The 19966-nt window shown below is 41.3% G+C and overlaps 1 protein-coding gene across 1 annotated transcript in view; it reads right to left on the bottom strand.

The window, feature by feature from the left end:
- LOC126647550 (protein unc-13 homolog B-like) overlaps positions 1–19966 on the bottom strand; it is a gene marked incomplete at its 3' end in the record, with an annotated part of 67247 nt that overhangs the window by 40333 nt on the left and 6948 nt on the right. Inside the window, exon 2 of the mRNA XM_050329851.1 lies at positions 3–32. Within this exon, the coding sequence (XP_050185808.1) occupies positions 3–32 (30 nt within the window). The remainder of the gene's footprint in view (positions 1–2; positions 33–19966) is intronic.

Below are 19966 nucleotides of genomic sequence, written 5' to 3' on the forward strand. Positions count from 1 at the left end.
ACCTGGTGGTCCATGGAGTTTAGCTTTTTTTACTGTAAAGAGATAAGAAAAAAGAGACTGTTAGTGATTTTGTTCTGCTACAGTTGAGTTAAAGTGTCACAGTGCATCACATTAATTGCACAACATCCCCAGTAGAGACCTGGTAGCTGGAAATCCAGTTTAACAGATCTGGAGACAAAAACTTCTTTGTACCCCATGGCAACTCTCTAAAGTGATGCATTTAAAAAAAAATAATCATAGGTTTAATGTTTGGAAAGTAATGTGATATGGCTAATGAAAAGCAATTTCAAAATCAGTCCTTTGTAACCAGAAGTTACTACTGCTTAGCAAGGTGTAATTTCATACCACCTCACTTACAAAGTTACTTACAGACACTCTAGGAGGAATAAACATTTCTTTATAAACAAAGAAACTCTCCTAACAGTGCACAGCAGACTTTCAACCACAAACTGAAAATAATCAAGCCTAAATAGTAGCTTTATAAGTAGCTCTATATTATGACATCTGTAAATTAAATTAACTAAGCCAAACAAAAAGCAGTCTATAGTCAAATGTCACTTTTACAAGCTCTCCTCTGTTAATTTAATTCCAAGACAGCACTTATATATAAAAATAGAATTGTTAAAACATAAAACAGCATTGGCTCTTATCTCACCAGATGGAGAAGGTCCATGTCTACCCAGGGGAGATTTTGTTTACATTTCCCTTTTGCAAGCTCATATCCTCACTAGAATTGCTAAGTGTAAGCACTAAGAGAAGACATCTCCAGGCTCCAGCTAGTTTTCCCAGTGGAAAACTAACACTGAGAAGAAAACATATTTAGCAAGCTCGGAAGCAAGATATACAGAGAGAAAAAAACATTTGAAAGCTGGTGTAGTGAAGTTTCCTCCAGAAAACAGAGCTGTCAATACTTCCTAGCAGCTAACAGTGTCCAACTTTCAAGATGAAAGTTCTAGAAAGGAACATTAAAAAATCAAAATAAAATAAAATGCCCTTACATAAATTATATGCAGAGCTGCAATGGAGTGTGATCCTGGAGAACCCATTTGCTATCTGAGAAATTCTCCTCTGTGAGCATTGACAGTCCAGGCAGATGAAGGAAAATGCTGTACCAGGTACAGTATGAGCCAGAAGCCTCTCAAACAGAAGTTAAAAGAGCTGTACCTTCCGCCTGGACTGACAAGGCCCACAAGCCATTCGGCCCAAAATAACCTGTTTCATTTTCTCCTAGGTTCAGGGCCCGAAGCATTCCTGGTGCTAAACCTAGTGGTGCAAGCAAAACACACAACCCTGTGGGCCAGTGTTCCTGCTGACTGAAGATACAGATTCAGTTTAATCTCCAAATCAGTCAGTTTGTTTAACCATGGAGAAACACACAGGACAATCTACTCTCTTTCTAAGTGCCTTTGCACGCCACACAAAAGCAAGCATTCCATGAACTATTGCTTTGGAGTGGGCAGGTAGCAGCTTATCTCTGAACCTCCCCTCTCCCCTCCTTTGCAAGAGACAGGAGACAAAGAAACAAGTGCATGAGCTTGAGGGAAGGAGAAAAGGAGAAAGAGGGCAGGGGATGTGCAGTAAGCTTCAGCTGGCCTCTCTCTCTTTTTGTAACAAGCCCTACTACTATTAGCAAGGAAGCACAGGCAACTCCTATGGAAATTTGGTATTATTTATCAAAAAACGTAGATAGACTGGTTCCTAAAGACAGAGATTAGACACTGCCACTGCAGCAAGCAATATGCAAACTCAGAGGCAGATGCTGCCTGTACGTTGTGGTCTCAGCCTCTAAATATTCAGAGGTTTATTTGACGAAAAGCAGCAAACCCTGCACTGCCTCGGTGTGCTGAGGAGGTTGCCTGTGTGGGGCTTCAGCAAGAGCTGCTCCAGGGCCCACAGCAGCAGGAATATCCCCAGGCAGCAGCCAAGCTAAACAGAGATCACAAGGCTGCTACAGACCCACATAACAAAAATGGGAGTCTTTAGTAGCTCCCAGGAATGAACACCATGCCTCGAGACAAAGTGCAAACCTGCGGAAACAGGGCTTATAACTAAGAGCTGGATCACAAACCTGGGAGTCTCGCCTCACCAGTAACTCTTTTGCTCTGACTGCAAGTCTGCATAGCATGTCCAAAAAGTTCAGATGAAAAGTGACTTGGACATGTTTGTTAGCTCCATGGGAAAGCACTTCCCAGGGGTGTATGAAAAGCATTGCAAAGGTGCAGCTCCCACAGTATCTCAGGATCAGGACTGGCGGTGGTACTGCAGGGTTTCCCATTTAACAGCTTGAAGGTCTGGGAGTTAAGAGCTGGAAAGAGCTGCTCAGCTCTGACAAGGCCCAGCCAGTTTGTCAGCCCAGGGAGAATCCACAGGCTGGTTTTGTGCCCACACCTGCTCCTTTTGTCTGGTTAGAGCTCCTCTGTGCCAAGTGCTCAAGGAAAGACTCAAAGAATAAAAGAAGCTGCTAAGAAGCCTGGTGCGTTAGTTGCTCACAATTTTGCAACAAAGGCTGAAAAGCCAATGCTACTTCAGATGCAGAATGACAGCACCTTGAAATTAAGCCATGTGTAACACTATATTTTTATAATATAAAATCTGCAGCACAAAATGAAACCAAGCTTTTCTAGGGCACTCAACAAGTTTCACAGATTCAGTTGCTCCTGAGTTGCCACACAGTAAAAACTTAAAGGTCTAGAACACTTAAAAAAACCTTAAAGTAACTTAATGGTCTAGATCAGATATTTGAAGACTCACTCCCATTTATCCCACAGCACTTCTGGTCTCTGAGGAAGCCACGTTTTTAAACCATCTGGAAATGTTAAATTCTGTTCCGTTTCAAAGGCTTCTCTCAGCAAAATGGGCAGCACAGAAAGTCCATCCATTCAGAGGCAAACACTGAACTCTGCTGAATGTGATCCTCCTATGCCACTGCACAGGATGAGCAGGACACCAGGGAGAGAAAGACAATGATATAAAATTAGAAAGGAAGTGAGACCTAGCGCTTTACACTGCTACATGCAAGCAGTGCATGACACAGACGGACAGAGATGCACCTGCTCTCATTGCATGTGATGATTCATTTAATCACCAAAAAAGACTGGGGCATATCAGAGACACAGTTATTGCAAGGAGTTATTAGAAAGCAGACAAAAATTGACCAAGAGAATCTTTTCCCCCATCCTCCCCCGCTCTGAGCATTTCTCAGCATTTTGGCATTACAAGAAAAAAATTAAGTTGAAGTCTTGTATGCAACTTACAAAAAAAAAAAAAAAAAAAAAAAAAAAAAAAGCCGCAGCAAGATTCCAGATGCTTGGCAGCCATCAGTTACAAAGGGTTAGAGAGTCAGACAGACTCCTAAAGACCAGCAAAGGAAAATACAAGCCAAGGGTAGCAAAACAAATGATAAAAAAAAAAGGTCCAGAATCATTGTGGGAGGATAAAAAAAAACAACCACAGAGCATACATCAGTATTTTTAAACTCAAGTTCTATGAAGAAAGTCTTGCTATCCACATATTTTTTCAAATGGCCTGAACAGTAATTATTTTTTTTTCTGAGTAGGTGCTCCATACACCAGTGAGAGAATTAAAATTGAGCATGCCAAGTTCGGACAACACACTGCTCAACCCTCCCACGCAGGCACACACTCATATTCAGTTAAAGGGAACCGGAGTGTTCTGAACACCTGCACATTTCAGATCACCTTTAACACCTGCTTGCAAACGAGAGGGATGCAGACACAGGGAGTGCCTGAGCAGATGGCCAAAAGATTACATTCCAGCTAAATCCAGCACATGACTTAGGAGCTGGTCACTCACCAGGCTACAACAAAACCTAGATCCTTTCACAGGGGCCAGTGAAGTGCCATGGAGGGGCTGTGGGAGAAATTAGAATGAAAGGACACAGTTTTAATTAGTGTTCTTTAAAATAAATGCAATGTTGAAAGTGGAGCACTCAAAATGCATTTTCATGATCAGCAATTTGATAAATAGTTTCCTTTTCCCTGGGAAACACAAATGGTGATTGTGTTTTCGAGAGCACTCTAACTTTTACAGTAACTCTCTCCAGCTGAACAGAAGACTCAATAATATTTCCATCTCACTCTGCTTTTCTCACCTTTTCCAGGTGCTCAGACTCCAGTGTACAGTGACATGCAGCACTAGGTGCAAACAACACTAGGTGCAGCACTAGGTTGCTTAAACAACAGAAGTAAGAGACCACAGCAAGCTGCTCATACTACCCTAAGTAAGACTAAGTCAACATACCAAATCCATGGCCTGTGCACCCTGCAGCAGGCACGGAGAAAGGAGGAAACCCTTCTGGGAGGGACGCAATGGTTAGGCAGTGCTCCAGCCTCTCAGGTGTGTTACATTTTCTATAATTAAGCCTTTGGAAACAATTTTGCTGTCTGAACCCTGCACCAACAGCTATAGCACACGTACCCATTGTAGAGCCAGAAACTCAACACCTCCTACTCAATTCTTGAAAGTTATTTGTAAAATCCACGACAGGCTGGCAAGTGGCACAAGACCAGCACATCTAATGAGGACTGCCCTGTCCCTGGGGATCCCACCCTGGCACACAGGGACCTTTCCCAGAATGGGGCAGGTTAGAAGGGACCACAGTGGGTCATCCGGTCCAACCTCCTCTTCTCAAGCAGGGTCATCCTAGAGCACTGGAACGGGATTGCATCCAGATGGTTCTTGCATATCCTCAAGTGAGGAGACTCCACAGCCTCTTTCCTCCCTTGGAAATCAAAATGTGCACAGACTGTGCACGCCCTTTTCTCCCATCTGAGGGTGAGGAACCCTTGTCTTTCCCAATACCTGAAGCCAAAGATGCTCCAGGCTGGAGAAGGAAGAGGTCATGCAGTGATCTGACCTCTGATTTTAACTGAGTCACTGTTTTGTTTCACGTGATCCCTATTAAAGCCCAGCAGCATCAGTTATGCCACTAAATGCAACTGCATGTGCCAGAGTAGAACAACAGTACTGATTGCACCTTGAACCTCTACTCCTCCCTTCGTAACTCCAAGAAAGAAAGAGCTGGATGAAACAGCAGTACAATGGTTTCCCGGGTCTGTTACGAAGATTCAACGCATCACAGCCACAGCCTGAGACAGGTCTGAAAAGAAAGGCTCCACTACGTTCTCATACATTCAGAACTAAATTATGTTCAGAAGGGAAAGATTTCCCTGAACTAGCTCAGAGGAAGGATAATTGCACAGGAGGTCCCAGAGACCAGCACTCAGCAGCACCTCAACAGCCTCTGCCGCAACTGCAGAGAGCCCAGAGCAGGTTCCACTCAGGCTCCGACTCCCCACAGCAGAGCTGTGTGGAACTGGGCTGATTATTGCTGATGAGAGACTCCTTTGGCCTCAGTGTCCACTGACACACACAGGACCTAAGTCACTTTACACTTTGTTTTTCTGGCAGGCAAAAGAAAACACTGGTTTATGTATAAATATTGTTCCACTCAAGAAGGGAAGGAAAGAGAGTACTCTATGTCCCAGTGTATTCCCTTCGAGAATGACGTGATGGAAACACAGCTGGTACCTTCATGGACCAGCAGTCGTAAAAGCTGAGGCCAAATTTCATAGTACAGGAAGGATAACATTCTGTTACTGCTTCATATGAAATGAGGGCTGGGCTGGTCAGAGAACTGCCCTGCTGCCAGAAGGAAGAGGAACCACGGAGAAATACTGCTCTGCTTGGTAACTCAGGAACTGCAGGAACACAGTGCAGATTTTCAACAGTACCTGAAGAAATAAGGCTGCATCTAAGGGCAGAATTTTTCCAACACAGCACTTGAAATAGTCCTTCAAAAATCCACCACCTTGTCAACTGAGATAACTATGGAAGAATCCAGATAGCCAAATTCACCTCAGCTGAACCAAGGCATCGATCTGCTTTAATAAGTAGTCCGGAAAATTGGAATGGACACAGTATGAGTTTATTAATTTTTAATAGTTCACAGAAATGAAAAAAAAAAAAAATCCAAACCACAAAGCACTTACACATTGTAGTTCCCATTCATATAGCAAAGAGCTTTCTTCAATTTGACCACTCTAAATGCCCATGGGACAACTTGATTTGCCCTTCCCAAGGTCTTGGGAAGCACATCAAACAAAGGGAAGGTACGTTCCCTTCAGCAACCAACCACCGCTCAAGGATTCCTCTCAGGAAGGGGGTAGGGAAGAGAGAGATTCTATTCTGTTGTCTGTGGATAGCAAATTGATCTACCCAAGGGATTTCCATATTGCCAGATGTCTTGAGAATGAATTAGAATCCCTCCTAATTCACGTGAATTAGCATCTTCCTGCTCAGATGACCTACAAATTCATTACCCTGTCCAGAGACACACAAAGCTATCAAGTTTCCTTGATTTACAATACAATTTCCAGCAAACAGCTTTCTACCAGTGACTCCACCCTTCCTGCACACTGGACAGTGACTGATAGCAGCTGGGACATGTGACTGCTTGAAAGGTTTTCCAGATTTCTGTGCTAAGAGGACACACGCTCAATACTAACTCCATTCAACTTCAGCACCATTTCATACAGGATTTCCAGGAAAGTGCACATCCCAGTAACTCTCCACATTGCCAAACCTCACTAGATGCTCCCTTGTTCATCTGTAAATTCTCTGGTCAGTTAAGATCCAGGGCTTGCACGCACACAGGTGTTACAGCCTACAGGTAGACAGCACCCCACTTGCTTCCCTCCACAGCCCGGGCACTGCACACCTTGAGGCTGACAGATCAGTCCCAAGTGGATATTGCAGTTGCCGCCTGGTTCTGCTTACTGAGCTTCACCCCAAGATTTACTTCTTGCCAGAATTTTCACCCGTGTGGGACAAACTATGGTGAGCAAAGAAATTAAATCTATCCAGACATTGCCTACCTTTTTATATAAAAGATATACATCATGGTCTTGTCTAAATCCCTGTTACTGCCATAGCCAATGGGCATCACAGTGACACAGCACAGTGACCAAGTATCTGGAATATTCCACAGTGTTTCCTGCACATAAACTTGAGAGAGCTGGTATGACAACATGATGGCAAATCTACACAAAACTGATCAAACCCACAGCTAATATACTGTGCTGAACCAGTTACAAAATAAAAGACACACACAACTATTTTGCTGAATCATCCAGTTTGAACCCCTTAGTGAAGTGGGTAATTTCGCACCTCCTGCAAATATTGTCACTTTTCAGCTCAGCTTTTGCATAAAACTTGTTAAGTGTACACAGCACAGCTTGCATCAGAGCTTCAGAGTGTTCTGCTTCTTCCATCCTTACCAAAGTTACTAGATAACATAAAGAGAATCAATTAAAAAACTCTGTAGGAAACCCTTTCTGGCAGTTACAAACACTACAGTCAAATCCACATTCTCACGGTATACCTGGAGGAGAGGACCAACTTTGCAGAACCTTTAGCAATTGTGGTTTGGGATTTTTTTAAATAAATCTCTCCTCATCATCAAAAGAAACCTTCTTTTAAAAGATTTTACTTCTGTAAAAGGTATTTCATGTGACAGAAGGGGTGATATTTCAATTTATTTTCTGTGCTGGTTTAATGTAGTAGGCAGTTAATGTAAATAGGCTTCTAAACACCTTCAATGACAAAATAGATTCAGAGACTTAGAGACACATCTGAGTCTTGTTTACAGGTTAATCTGTTACCAGATTTGATTTGACACACTGACTTATCATCACACAGGTTTTCAACCTCCTGAACTGAAGAGTTTCATATACATTCTAGTTTGGTGCTTAAGTAAAGAACTCACCTACCTGAAATATTTCTTGAACTATTTCACAGTAGAAATTCACAAGTGAAGAAAACACTACGGCAATTAAAAAAAAAAAAAAAAAAATGCAAATGGTGCTGCAGATGATACACCATGGGGATTGCATTTGCGAACAGAGTTTTGGGGAAAAGAATGAAACATGTATCTCAAAGAAACACAACCCTAGTGTTTTACTATGGAACTGTGTAACAGAAAAAATGGAACTGAAACTATGTACGCAACTTGTAGAACACAACCGTGATGGGGACCTAAATGCAACAGGAAAACTAAAGAGGTCTTCAACTGATTCCTCCCTTAAAGTAGACATCAGATTGCTCTTCTGAATCCTTATACCAGCATTTCTTCGGCAAGCAGTATCAGGCAACAAGGTCAAGCTGTTATCTGTTGCTTTGAAAAGTATCTGATGTAGAACAACTAGGATAGGGTTCACTGAGAGGAAAGGAGGGAGGAGACTTACAAAACGAATGTTCCCAATACCCAGAACTCCCCTCATCTCTCTGAACTTGTAAGTAGGTATGCTGATTTTACTAAAAATCTAGCACAGAACAGGATCTATACTGGCAAAACATAATCAATACACCATGACCACTCAGCACTGCAAAGGGAATCCAGCATTTTAAGACATGCAGATCATTTTATCCAAAAAAGCCTCAGGAGATCTTACCAATAAAACACTTAAAACATTGATAAGCTATTTTGTAAGACATGGATCAAATCATTATTACATTAAGTGTTAGCCCTTAGTGAAACTTCTGCTTTGCAGTAAGGAAGCTGCAAAAAGTTTACTTACAGCTGATCCCAGAAAAAGCTTCCTGAAAGGCAGTAGGAAGTATTCAATTGATTTCAGACAAAGAACAGCTGAAATAAGCTTGGCAATATTGTTTCTTATGGCTGGGGGTGGGGGGAAGTGTGTTCATGAACCATGCAGCCAAGAAAGCTGGAATCAGATCATGGGAAGCAATAAAGAAAGTGGGGACACGCAAGTCTCGAACTTTACAGCCTCCTGAAACAAATTAGCACTGCCAGCAATTCCAGAGTGCCAATAGCCCATTAACTATTTTCCAGTTTTTACGTGAAATACACTTGGAAAGAGAGAATAAGTGCAGAAGCTTCTACTTGCCAAGCAGCTCGTATGGTGAAACATACAAGAAGGAGAGAGATGGAGGCAGCAGTTTGGGGAGTGGAACACATTACGCTGAAATACCCAGCACTAGGACACTTTTAGAAAGTCCTATCACTGCAGATGCTCTTCCAAGCTGAGTCTATCTATCCTCAGTCTCATGCCTGCATGGTCCCCCAGTTCAGATGGCAGGCAGGAACTTCTCCAGCCAACACAAAAAAAGACCAACCCACTGAGTTCAAGTTGCCTTTCAGGTCACTAAAACAAGCTGAAAATCATAAGCCATCTTCTGCCTATTTTGGGAATTGTTGGAATGATAGGCTCCCAGTGCCCAGATAAAAATCTTTCCTCTAGAAATGCATCTCATTATTGTCCTTAAAGGCTGTGAAGAAAGAATTTGGTCCAGCTCTCAAGAGCCCCACAGCCTGTTCTGGAATACAAGGTGCCTCCTGCTTGTGTGCTGCTCTCCAGAGTGCCCTTCACCTCTCTGTTCACCTTTTCAACTTATCTGACAATAGTCACAATCTCAGTGCAAACTGACAACTTAATTCTAGCAAGACAAGAGCCACCATATTCAGATGCATATTTAGAACTGTGCTTTGCTCCTTCATAACCTTCCCATAGATGCGTTATCATCTACCTGAAATTTAACCTCACTCCCAGCTCTCACCTCCGCATCCACTTGCTACTCAAAACCAAATGCCCAGGCTCTGACACACAGCCACTGGAAGCACTCAAACTATCTTCAGATGGCTTTCTTCACCGAAGAAAGGCTCTGAAGTGTCAGTTTTCCCGTCCTATTTCTCCACTCAGAACTGCAGCCCAGTCACACAAGAACATACACAACCAATATGACACAGAGACCCCTTTTTATCACCTCACAGATATCTGCCTTGGGGTTACTGCCTCTGCCAGCACGATGACAAAGCCAGTCAACATTTGCAATTCACTATTCCCCAAACATCACTTGTTTTGATAAGTCTCATAGTCCCACTGCTCAAACTGTATGCTGGAATTCCCAAAGAAACTCTTTGACATCAATGACATCTCACACTTGGGTCCCAAACCAGATGTCTTCTGTCCTACAGACCAAAGGGCTCTTTGCACAATTCCAGAAAGAGTTTGCACTATGAGAAGCCATATCGTGATAGTAAGGGCTGCAGAACGAGCCCATTTAGCCCATATCTTGTCCACACAAACATCCAGACAATTCTTAGGAAAGAGCATGGCATGAGGATATAGCAGTACCTACCCTATAAATTAATATGACCCCAGGCTTAGGACCCAGAGGTGACATTTTCAAAAGCAAAGTTTCATGCAGTCTGTCCTACCACCAAATCTCCTCCACTTCCAATATAATCAAGACCAAACAGTGCCAACAGGCAATTTCAGTTGAATTCCACATTGGTATTTCTTCAACAGCAAGGGTGAGTGCATGCTTCAGACACCTCACTTCACAGTTTAGCCTCTTTGCTATACATCTTTGCGGTCACTTGACAGCAGTGTCAGATGTTTTAAAGTATGCAGACAACACAAGCAAACCCACATCACTCTACATTGAAAGGAAAGGGACTATCAAAGAGAGGTAAGATGGTTTGCTACTTGTCTGGCACAGCAAAAAACAGTCTGGTGGCTTTTTTCAAAACTAAAATGCACAGCCTTCCCACAGCCAAAATACGTGAAGGAAAATCCTTCAAATTTTGTGGGGCTATAAGCAGAGAGCTAAATCCCTTATTACTACCACTACCACTCCTCAAAGGTAGATGCTCACATCTTAGCTGACTGAATAATCCCTCCTAGCTTTGGCCTGACCTAGGGCAGGCAGGTGAGCATCACCTCCAACTGATTGGTCTGGATCAGTTACATTTTTCTTGAGAAGTGGGAAAACAAACACAACACTGAAGTTTTGTTATGCCGTGCTTTCAAACCAAGAGACTATGCTTTTGGCCAAGGTTTGCTTTCCAAGGGTCTGGGGAAGCAGAGTGTGGGGATGGAGAAATGGATTTGACACTATTTGTGTAACATAACGCCTTGTAAACAAAAAGGAAACTAGGGATGTGGCTGGCTTCCCTGATCCCATGGAAAGCTAGCTACACCTATGCACACACTTACCATTCAAACACTTAAGCTGCTAAAAACCTCAGCTAGGAGAAATTCTCTAACATCTATTTCTTTCTTCTTTTGTCTGACCAGTACAGACAGGCTACTGAAGATCCACTGAAGTTTCTGCTCAGCAGCTGCTTTGAACTGAGCAGTGAGGACAGGAACAAAATCTCCTATTCAAATCACAGAGATTATGAGAGGTTAATCCTCCTGACGCTGGCAACACAGACAGCTCTGTCAGGCGACCTGGTTCCCCAACCAAGAGGTGAACTAAACAGTAATCCAAGCTGCCACACCTCTCCAATATTCTGCTGCAGCCTTAATATTATTAGTAAAAAAAGCAGTTTGGGTGCAATGTACTGGAGTGAGTTACTGAGTGGGTGACTCTCTCAGAAGATGTATTGTGTTAGATCATGCTTTGGTCAATTCGTTTTAAGAGCTTCCTATGGGTTACAAATTTTTCCTGAACTTTCAACTGTTTTATGATTTGAAAAGTCAGCATCCCTACTCTTGAATCTGTGCCACATCAGGGGAAAAAAAAATTCTATCAAGCTGCTTATAATTTTCAGATGTGTAAGATAAATACTACTGGACAGAGTAGTAAAGGAGGCTTCCAATTTTCAGTGGCATATTCTTTCAAATTCTTTAAGGTTCAGAAATAAATTAGTTTAAGATAGTGAAAATGCCTTAATTGAATAAGAGAACAAAACCCGCCCTACTTAATTTTACACAAAACAGACTTCAACTCATATATGCCTCCAGCTGCCAAAGACTAAGGAAATATGTATAATGAAAGACATATAATTGCACCAGAAGGCAGGAAAAGAGACAGACTGATAATGTATCAGGTCTGGTAGGAACCAGTCTGAATTAGTAAACTGACTCTGATGACAAAACAACAACAACAGTTCAACTAGTTTATAGTAAAAGTTTCAGTGGGGTGGGGGGGAAAGCCACAGAGCAAAGATAAAAATAATTTAAGAACACACACACAACAAAACCCCTTAAAATTAATTCAGGAACCAGATGAATGGACAAAACTGTTTCTTGGAGTTTGTGGGGGTTTTGTTTTATTTATTTATTTATTTTGAAAATAAGATACACCTCTTTACAGAATCATTTCTGAAAAGACATAGAGCATATGCAGCTGCTGCTCAGACACTGTACATACACGTAAAGGCCATTCAAATTACTAGAATCTTGCCAGAGTTATTAGGTCAAATCACACAGCCTGGTCACAGCCAGGTACCAGCTGCTTGAAGACACAAGCAGTCTGGTACCAAAGTAGAAAGAGCAGAAATGACAGAATAAAACCACTTGTGTGTTTGTCCTTTGGCTCGTGTGTGCTTCTCTCCTGTCAACAAAAGCACTCAAGTCACCTGTACAGTCTCATGACTCAGATTTTTACACTCCCTGCTCAGATTTAGTGTAAACAAGATGCACCCTGAAAAAAAAAAAAGAGTTGCTGACTAACCACACCAGAAGTGACTGCCACCTAGTCACAGCCTTGGTCTGTTTTTTGGTAGTTTCGATTTAAGTTACAGAATTGCAAGCAATCAGCCAACTGGAACATGGCTAATTATCAAGCAGGAGCACAAGCTTGTCCTGAAAGGCACTGAGCTAAAAAATTATACTAAAAAATACCACTGTTCAACTCCAGAAGTCTAGCATATTCATCAAAAGAGAATCTAAAGAACAAAGCAACAGGACATTTGTGGTGGATTCAGTAAATTTTTTTTTGCTAGGTTGGTTTTTTTTGTTTGGTTGGGGTTTTTTTTGTTTTGGTTTGGTTTTTTTTGTTTGGTTGGTTGGTTTGGTTTGGTTTTTTTGCTTTTTGTTTTTTGGGGTTTTTTAACAAAAATATCTCATCATACCACAGCAAATGATCAGCTTCCAGCACCTGTTTCCCATACCAAATGAAGAGCAATTGGTCTACTTCGAAAAAAAATTTCATTAAAATACTAATAAAATGTTAATAATATATTAGTAATATTTCAGTAACAAAATATTATGTTGTTTAAATATTTCCTGGTCTGGCTTCACAAACCAGAGAAAAGATTAATATCTAGGAGACAGAAATAAGCTTCACTGTAAGCATTAAGAAAGAGTAAAAGAACTGATCAGGATATGAGCTATGGTGTAACTGCATGAGATTCCCTGGCAGGGACAGGACATCTAAGAGAATGCAGCTGGCAAATTAATTCTTTGGCAGTCTGACTTTACTTTTAGCATTCACAAACTGCTCAGACAACAGTGGTTCCTGGAGGACACCATCAAACTGTAGAAGAAGGGCAGTTAGATGAGAGAGCTGCATCTCACAAACACATTCGCATTCACTTGCCAGTACTTGTGTTTTGACACAGCACGTACACAAAGAACCATAAGCAGGTCTCACTAAGGACAAGGACTGCACACAAGACTGTTCTTCCAAAAGCCATGTTGTTTTCTTGCATTTGGGCCTCAACAAAAAATAAAGGGAAATTCCATCAGGCTAAATGCCATAAGAATCAAAATCATTAACTAAAACAAACAGCCTTAGGTAACAACTGAGTATGAGCAGGTTCCCTCACACGAAGGGTTTTTTTTTGGTTTTGTTTTTTTTTTTATTATTAACATTAGTAACAAAGCAAGATACTAAATCAAAATTTTACCTTAATATACAATTTGTGCATAGCAAGTAGTTGTAAGAACAGTAATTTACATCACAATGAAGTCAGTTCTGTGAGGATAATAAGACCGGAAGGTCCCTTTGGGACCACCAACTGTAATGTTGGTTTTCCCAACACCTTTACCACTTAAACTATTAAAAACCATTCCTACCTTCCAGCCTACACTTTAATTAATGGCACACTTTTACCTTCTATATCTAATGTCAACACTATCCTCCACCTCAGTGTTTTTCCTCAGCCCGTGTTTAATTTCCTGGTGTTTCTTATGGACACAAGTCACAGATCCCATCAGCTCCTGTTTATCAGCACCACAGTGCAGAGTCACAAGGACTCCCCAACCCCTCTCCTTTCACCAAGATTTGCATTTCTCAGCAATGCTTGTCATTTGCCTGTAAGTATACAGCTCTTCCACATAACATGAATTCATTTTCATTATCACTCTCCTCAGGAGTCACTGAGTCCCTTCATGCATTATACTTTTCTCCTTCCAAATTTACTATGCCATTAGGACTTGTCTTAAAAACATCTTTGACACACACGTTCCTATTTTTTCTTTGCCATGACACAGGTGGGAGACAATCTATCTGCTTCTCCCACTAGTCTATGCCACATTCCTAGCTTCTGCTACAGCCAGCTCCTCATATACTTTGTATTTATTTTGCCAATTATAATTTTCTTTTAAAAAAAAAAAAACTCTGCTATAGGATTTGTGAGATAGTGCGGAAGTCCAAATAGATGCATGCTTTCATCTAGAAACAAGACACCACCCCAGCACAACCTTCCTCTCGCGAACACACGCCACATTTTATACCCAGTGACCTTCCATACTGCCTTCATTTGTCTGTAAAATTTCTATCGTTCTCTCTTAAAAGTGCATTTTAAACCTTGCATACTGTCACAGTCCTGCCTGCTTTAGAAGTCAAGAGCCATACCCACCCACATCTATCACTCCTCTCATTATCCTCCCGCCAATCCACAGGAACCACCTTTCTTGCCCTCCAGTTAGGTGATCCCACTTGTGGTTAGGTGACTGCTTGCTTACAAACTTCCGCTAACAGAGTACAGATTTCAAGTGTTGCATATTTAAGCACTCTGGGATACAGATTACCAGACTCAAAATCAGGGTGTTAAAAGTTTTGCTCCCACCCCACATATCTGTGCATCACTTTCAGTTTCAACCTCATAAGAAACAATTCCTGCAGTCCAGGGACCATTCCCAGGTCATCTTTACTCAACTCCCTCTCCCCACATCTCTGTGGAAGCTGGCTGTTTCTCCTTTTCCTGTGACCAAAGCACATTCTATTATCTGTTTCACTGCCCTTCGCAAGATGTCACCCTGTCTGCTGAGGTGGAAGCCCCTGCCTTAGCCCTTGACTTCCTGATTCTCAAAATACACCTTCCTTTACAAACTAATTTTTTGCCCACACCTCTCAGAGGTTCTGTGTTTGCTCACCATATCCTGATGCAATGATCAGGTGAATCATCAGCTCTGGGGTCATTTCCTAGGTGGAGCCTTTTCTGTTATTTGAGATGCTAATATTTACCCCTGTAGCTTCACTGAATTGCATGCCCTCCTTGGTATCCAAGTTCCTTGCTTCAACAAAAAGCTTCTTCAGTTTCTCTGGGAGCTTGACAGTTGCTAATCTACATGTTTATCTGTTTACCTTAACCTAGTTTCGGTTATGATCACTCAAACCAAGTTCAATTTTGTGTCCAGCTTCCCTGAAGCATCTTCTGTGCCTCTCAAAGTCACGTCTACAGTTCGCTCCATCGATTTGATGACCTCAGTCACTGTCTGATGGTGAAACAGCCAGACAATACAGCTCTCTACACCAGCCATTACCAACAGCATCCATTCTCTGGTGTGAGGAGTCAGTCTTTCACAGTGACAATACCCAGAAATGCTTCTCTCTAACCACATTACGAGATTTTCACCCATATTTAAATCCTGGACTACGTGCAGTAGATCCCTTGTGCTATCTAGGCAAAATCTCTTATCAGCTCCTCCCACAGCAATTTCAGCCCAGCTGGTTCTCTTTTATCCATGTTAATGCTGCTTTACAATTTCACCTCACCAAACCCAGTGGAATTTTCCCAGTCACCTCTATTCATTTCTTTCCAGAGCAGGACATCCCTTCCAAAATCTCTGTTCCCCTCATAACCTCCAATCCTTGTGGCTCCAGCCAACCTCACAAGGGCTAGTTCTGAGTCCTACACCAACAGTCCCATTCCCAGCACTTCAGTCAAAGTTCCACACTTTGCTTTATAATACTAATGTGTTTGCATCCCTTTGGAAACAAGCTCAACACTACTAATTTAAACGATTTTCATTGTTTGCTTTATGTAACTGTAGCATTTGCCATTTCCAAAACCAGCTCCAGCTATATTCTTTGAGAAAAAAAATAATTCTACAGTGATACAGCAAGCATGCACAGGGTTAACTCATATATATTCAAACTTCTGTCACGTGCTGCTCTCCTCCAATAAATCCTGAACAGATTTCTGCATCTTTGACTTAAGTATCAAACCTACAAAGAATGGTAACTTCAAGCTCAAGTTTACAACAGAAGTAAAAGGTCTGTAGGTTGAGCTCTGTCAAATGCCACTCCTCCTGCCCAGCAAAACTGCAACAACATACTGATTTAACAGTGCAATCCGACAGGTCATGGCATGTCTTGATCTCTTTTTAACTGTGGAAAAATATGGAAACACTTCTTAGTATTGTCAGATTAGTCATAACACAACATCTACATACTCAAGTAACAGATATTACAAAACTCCATTTTTTCCAGTCCTTAAGAACTGGATGGGCAAGGAGTACAACTTTCAAAACAACTTCTCCAACCTAAGAAAAGGCACACCAACTTCTGCTGTTCTGATGCTGAAGCTAGGAAAACACCTCAGTAAAAAACACATAAATCTGTCACAAATGATGATAATCACCATAAAGCTGTGGAGAACTGTAGAAAGCCCTTCATCAATTTTGGTTCAGAATCTGATCTTTTTTATAAGACTCTGGGTTGTTATATTAAAAAATACTATGTCCTACAGAGGGTCATATTAGATGATTACAACAATCCATTCTGGCCTTATAACTATGCAGTTTATAAGCAGTTAATCTCCTCAAAAAATCTCCTTCTGAAATGGAGCATATACAGACTCCACTTACTTAATTTGAGAGGTTGAAATCTAATAAAATTCTGCACATGCAGCAAATTATACCAGGTAGGAAAGATTGAAATAAAACTACTGTTTCACATTCATTTTTCCCTCTCCACCAATTCATATCCACTTTGCATGATAAATTCAAGCTGCACACTACAAGTTCAGATCACGTTAGGTTAGAGTTCAAGGTTGGGTGATGCCTGAACCAGAAAATAATGAGAAATCATTTAAAAACAAGACTTTATTCATCTAGGAAATGGTATGACAATTTTGGTAGGGTTAGAAATCCCAAATGCAAAACCAGAGGCAGTCTCAGCTTTCTAGTCATTTATGGCCCCTCTGGCTCTCAAAGAGGAGCCAGAAGAAGGGTTCCTTCCACAGAGGCCAAAGGACCTTCTAAAGAACATCACCTGCTTGCCTTAAAAGAAGTCTTATGATGAAGAATAACACATGAAATTTGGAAGGCAAACAGAAGAGGACTGACAATTTTCTACAATGTGTGTAATAGTTTAGTCAGCAGTCAAATTCCTTCCTCACTCAAAGCAAATAAACTACCTCAGCATCATGTCAACTAGTGTCCGGTATTCCTGGCCCTTTAGGAAGAAACAGTTTCAAAAGATTTCCAGAATAAGAGTTTGTAGCTCTCCAGTGTATAATTGCAGCCCTAACAATCCACAGGGACTTCTGTTTGCAAAGGACTGTGGTTGTTGTGGGTGTTGACTAAATGTGAACCAGAGCAGGTACTGAAATTCTCAAGTCACTGGACATTTTCTGAAAAGCTGTTCTGAAGTTCATACAAGTCCTTAGGAAAATAAAATGTCTCTAAAGGGTTTCTCTTTAGAAATTTAGGTATCCACATATTCATACACATATATTCATTCCTTGGAATCGGGTATGTTTTCTAAACACGAATTTTCAGCTTATAACATAGCCTAAGTGAAATTTCTTCATGCCTACCCTTTACATTACTACCTGACTTACAGAACTGTTTTGAAATATCCTTAATACATATTTTAGAGCAACTGAAAAATAAAAAAAACAAAACAAAACAAAACCCAAACTCAAAGAACATCATTGGCACAGCAGTCTTCAAACAATCTGAAGAAAGATTTGCTGAAAAAAGGCTTACAGTAAGTAACTTTCTTATGAAACCCAGGGTGCCAAATATCAGTACAGAGCAGAATAAAGCACACAGCTCCCCAGGCCTCCATCAGGTATCCAGTGGCACAAAAAAGTCAGATAGATCTTTGACAACTCCAAAAATTATGGCAAGCCAAGACAGGTGGCATGGGGAAGGTTCCATGAACGTTTAGAAGAACAAGGCAGTTGTGTCAGCACATGAGTCCCTGCATCCCTGGCACAGGAACTGCACCACAGTGCTGCCATAACAGCTTAAAAAAGTGAAGGGTTTAATGGGCCACCATCCTTACCTCCAGATACAAACTCTTTCCCTCAGTAGATGCCAACAAAGACAACAGCAGGTTGATTATAGGTTGCAGACTTCATCTGAACAGAGCAGTGACCCAAAAAGTCCTTTAGCATATTATTTTTTTTATGACGTTTCTTACACTGAGTGCCTGAGCAGAGAAAATAAATACTGAGTGTGCCAATACTCGAAAGTGCAATTCTGCAGTTACTTTATGCCTAATAATGAGGTCTCCATGCTGGAAATGCTGGAGTCTGTTTAGTAGAGAATTTAGCTGTAAAGAATTAAGAGAGTTAAGTCACAAGAGCTTTAAGTAATAAGGTTAAAACCAGTATTCCTTAAAGGGACACTGTCCAGGCTTGAAGCCAAACTTCTTTTAAAACTTGCCAACAGTTTTAGGTTAGAGATTATCTTGAACAAGACACCTTCTCTTATCCCTCATCAGACAAGACATCCCAGTCCAATTCACTTTCCATTTATACAGGCTGTTCAACTGCAAGGAAGAGTATCAGGAGTCTAAGGTCAGCACAAAGCTGTCCAAAACCCATACCTTCTTTATGTTTCTAAATGCTCCAGCCCCCCAGACACAGGCAATCCAAAAGGGAACAAAGTAAATTTTTTTAATCCCTTTATCACAATTTCTGTCCCATGCACCCTGCCCACCAATGTTAAGACTTTCACAAACTTAAGCTTGGCCAGCAAAACTAAACCCTGCAAACAAAGCGGGTGACGTTTATTTATACCTGGCAATGCCTCAATTTCATTTTCTCTCAGCACAGGATTTCCAGGAACTGAAGAACTCTGAGCGTACACTTACATATTGAATGCAGGCACACAACTCCCTTACAGTTCTGCCCAAATCCCACCTCAACTCATCTGCCAAAAGGAGGAACATATACTGGAGCAGTATGCCAGAGGGAACATAAACTCAGTCACAACTGGCAGCATCCCCTTTCATTTTTAGGATGCCCTCACTCAGCAGTCAGAGAGGTGGAGTGCCTGCCAGTAACTACTCTGCTCCAATTCCTTGCCCCTTTCCACTACAGCAGGACATGAATCTATGCCATTAGCATGGTGCTTATGAAGTTCAAACAATATGAAAGAATTCCTCAGCTGAGGACTTCTAACCTGACCTAACTTGATCCCCTAGCCACAGCTGGTCTCTTGCACTTCATGCTGCACAAGAAGGGAAAAGCCCCTAATATCCTTGGGTACTGTGTGTGTTACTGGTTATTCTGAAGTGCAATTATTCAATTATTCAAAAGTCCCTAACAGGGAAAATAACTTAAAAGGACACTAAGAAATCTATTTTGAAAGCCTGGTGATAGAGTTGGGTATCTCAGCTTTTTACAATGCACGATCTAAATCTCACTTGCATCTTGTCATAAAACTGTCAGCCGAGGTTTCTCAGTTCAACTTTTTTTTTTAAATCTGTATTAAACTTGAAGCTTTCTTCCCAGCATTACTAGACATATAGATGGACTTAGTGCATTCCGTAATGTATTTAACTGAAATCTGTGAACTCACCACAGAAGACAGTATTTCTCATAGAAAGACAGTTAAACAGAGAAAAGCTGGAGAGTTCCTTTATATGGTTATCAGTATTTCTTCAGTCTTTCAGAACTTGTAAATAGTGTTCCAGCTCAAAAACTGTTAAACAGCAGAACACCTATCTT

This window comes from Myiozetetes cayanensis, unplaced genomic scaffold (genome assembly GCF_022539395.1).
Source record: "Myiozetetes cayanensis isolate MyiCay16 unplaced genomic scaffold, myiCay2020 scf4, whole genome shotgun sequence".
Taxonomy (NCBI): Eukaryota; Metazoa; Chordata; class Aves; order Passeriformes; family Tyrannidae; genus Myiozetetes; species Myiozetetes cayanensis.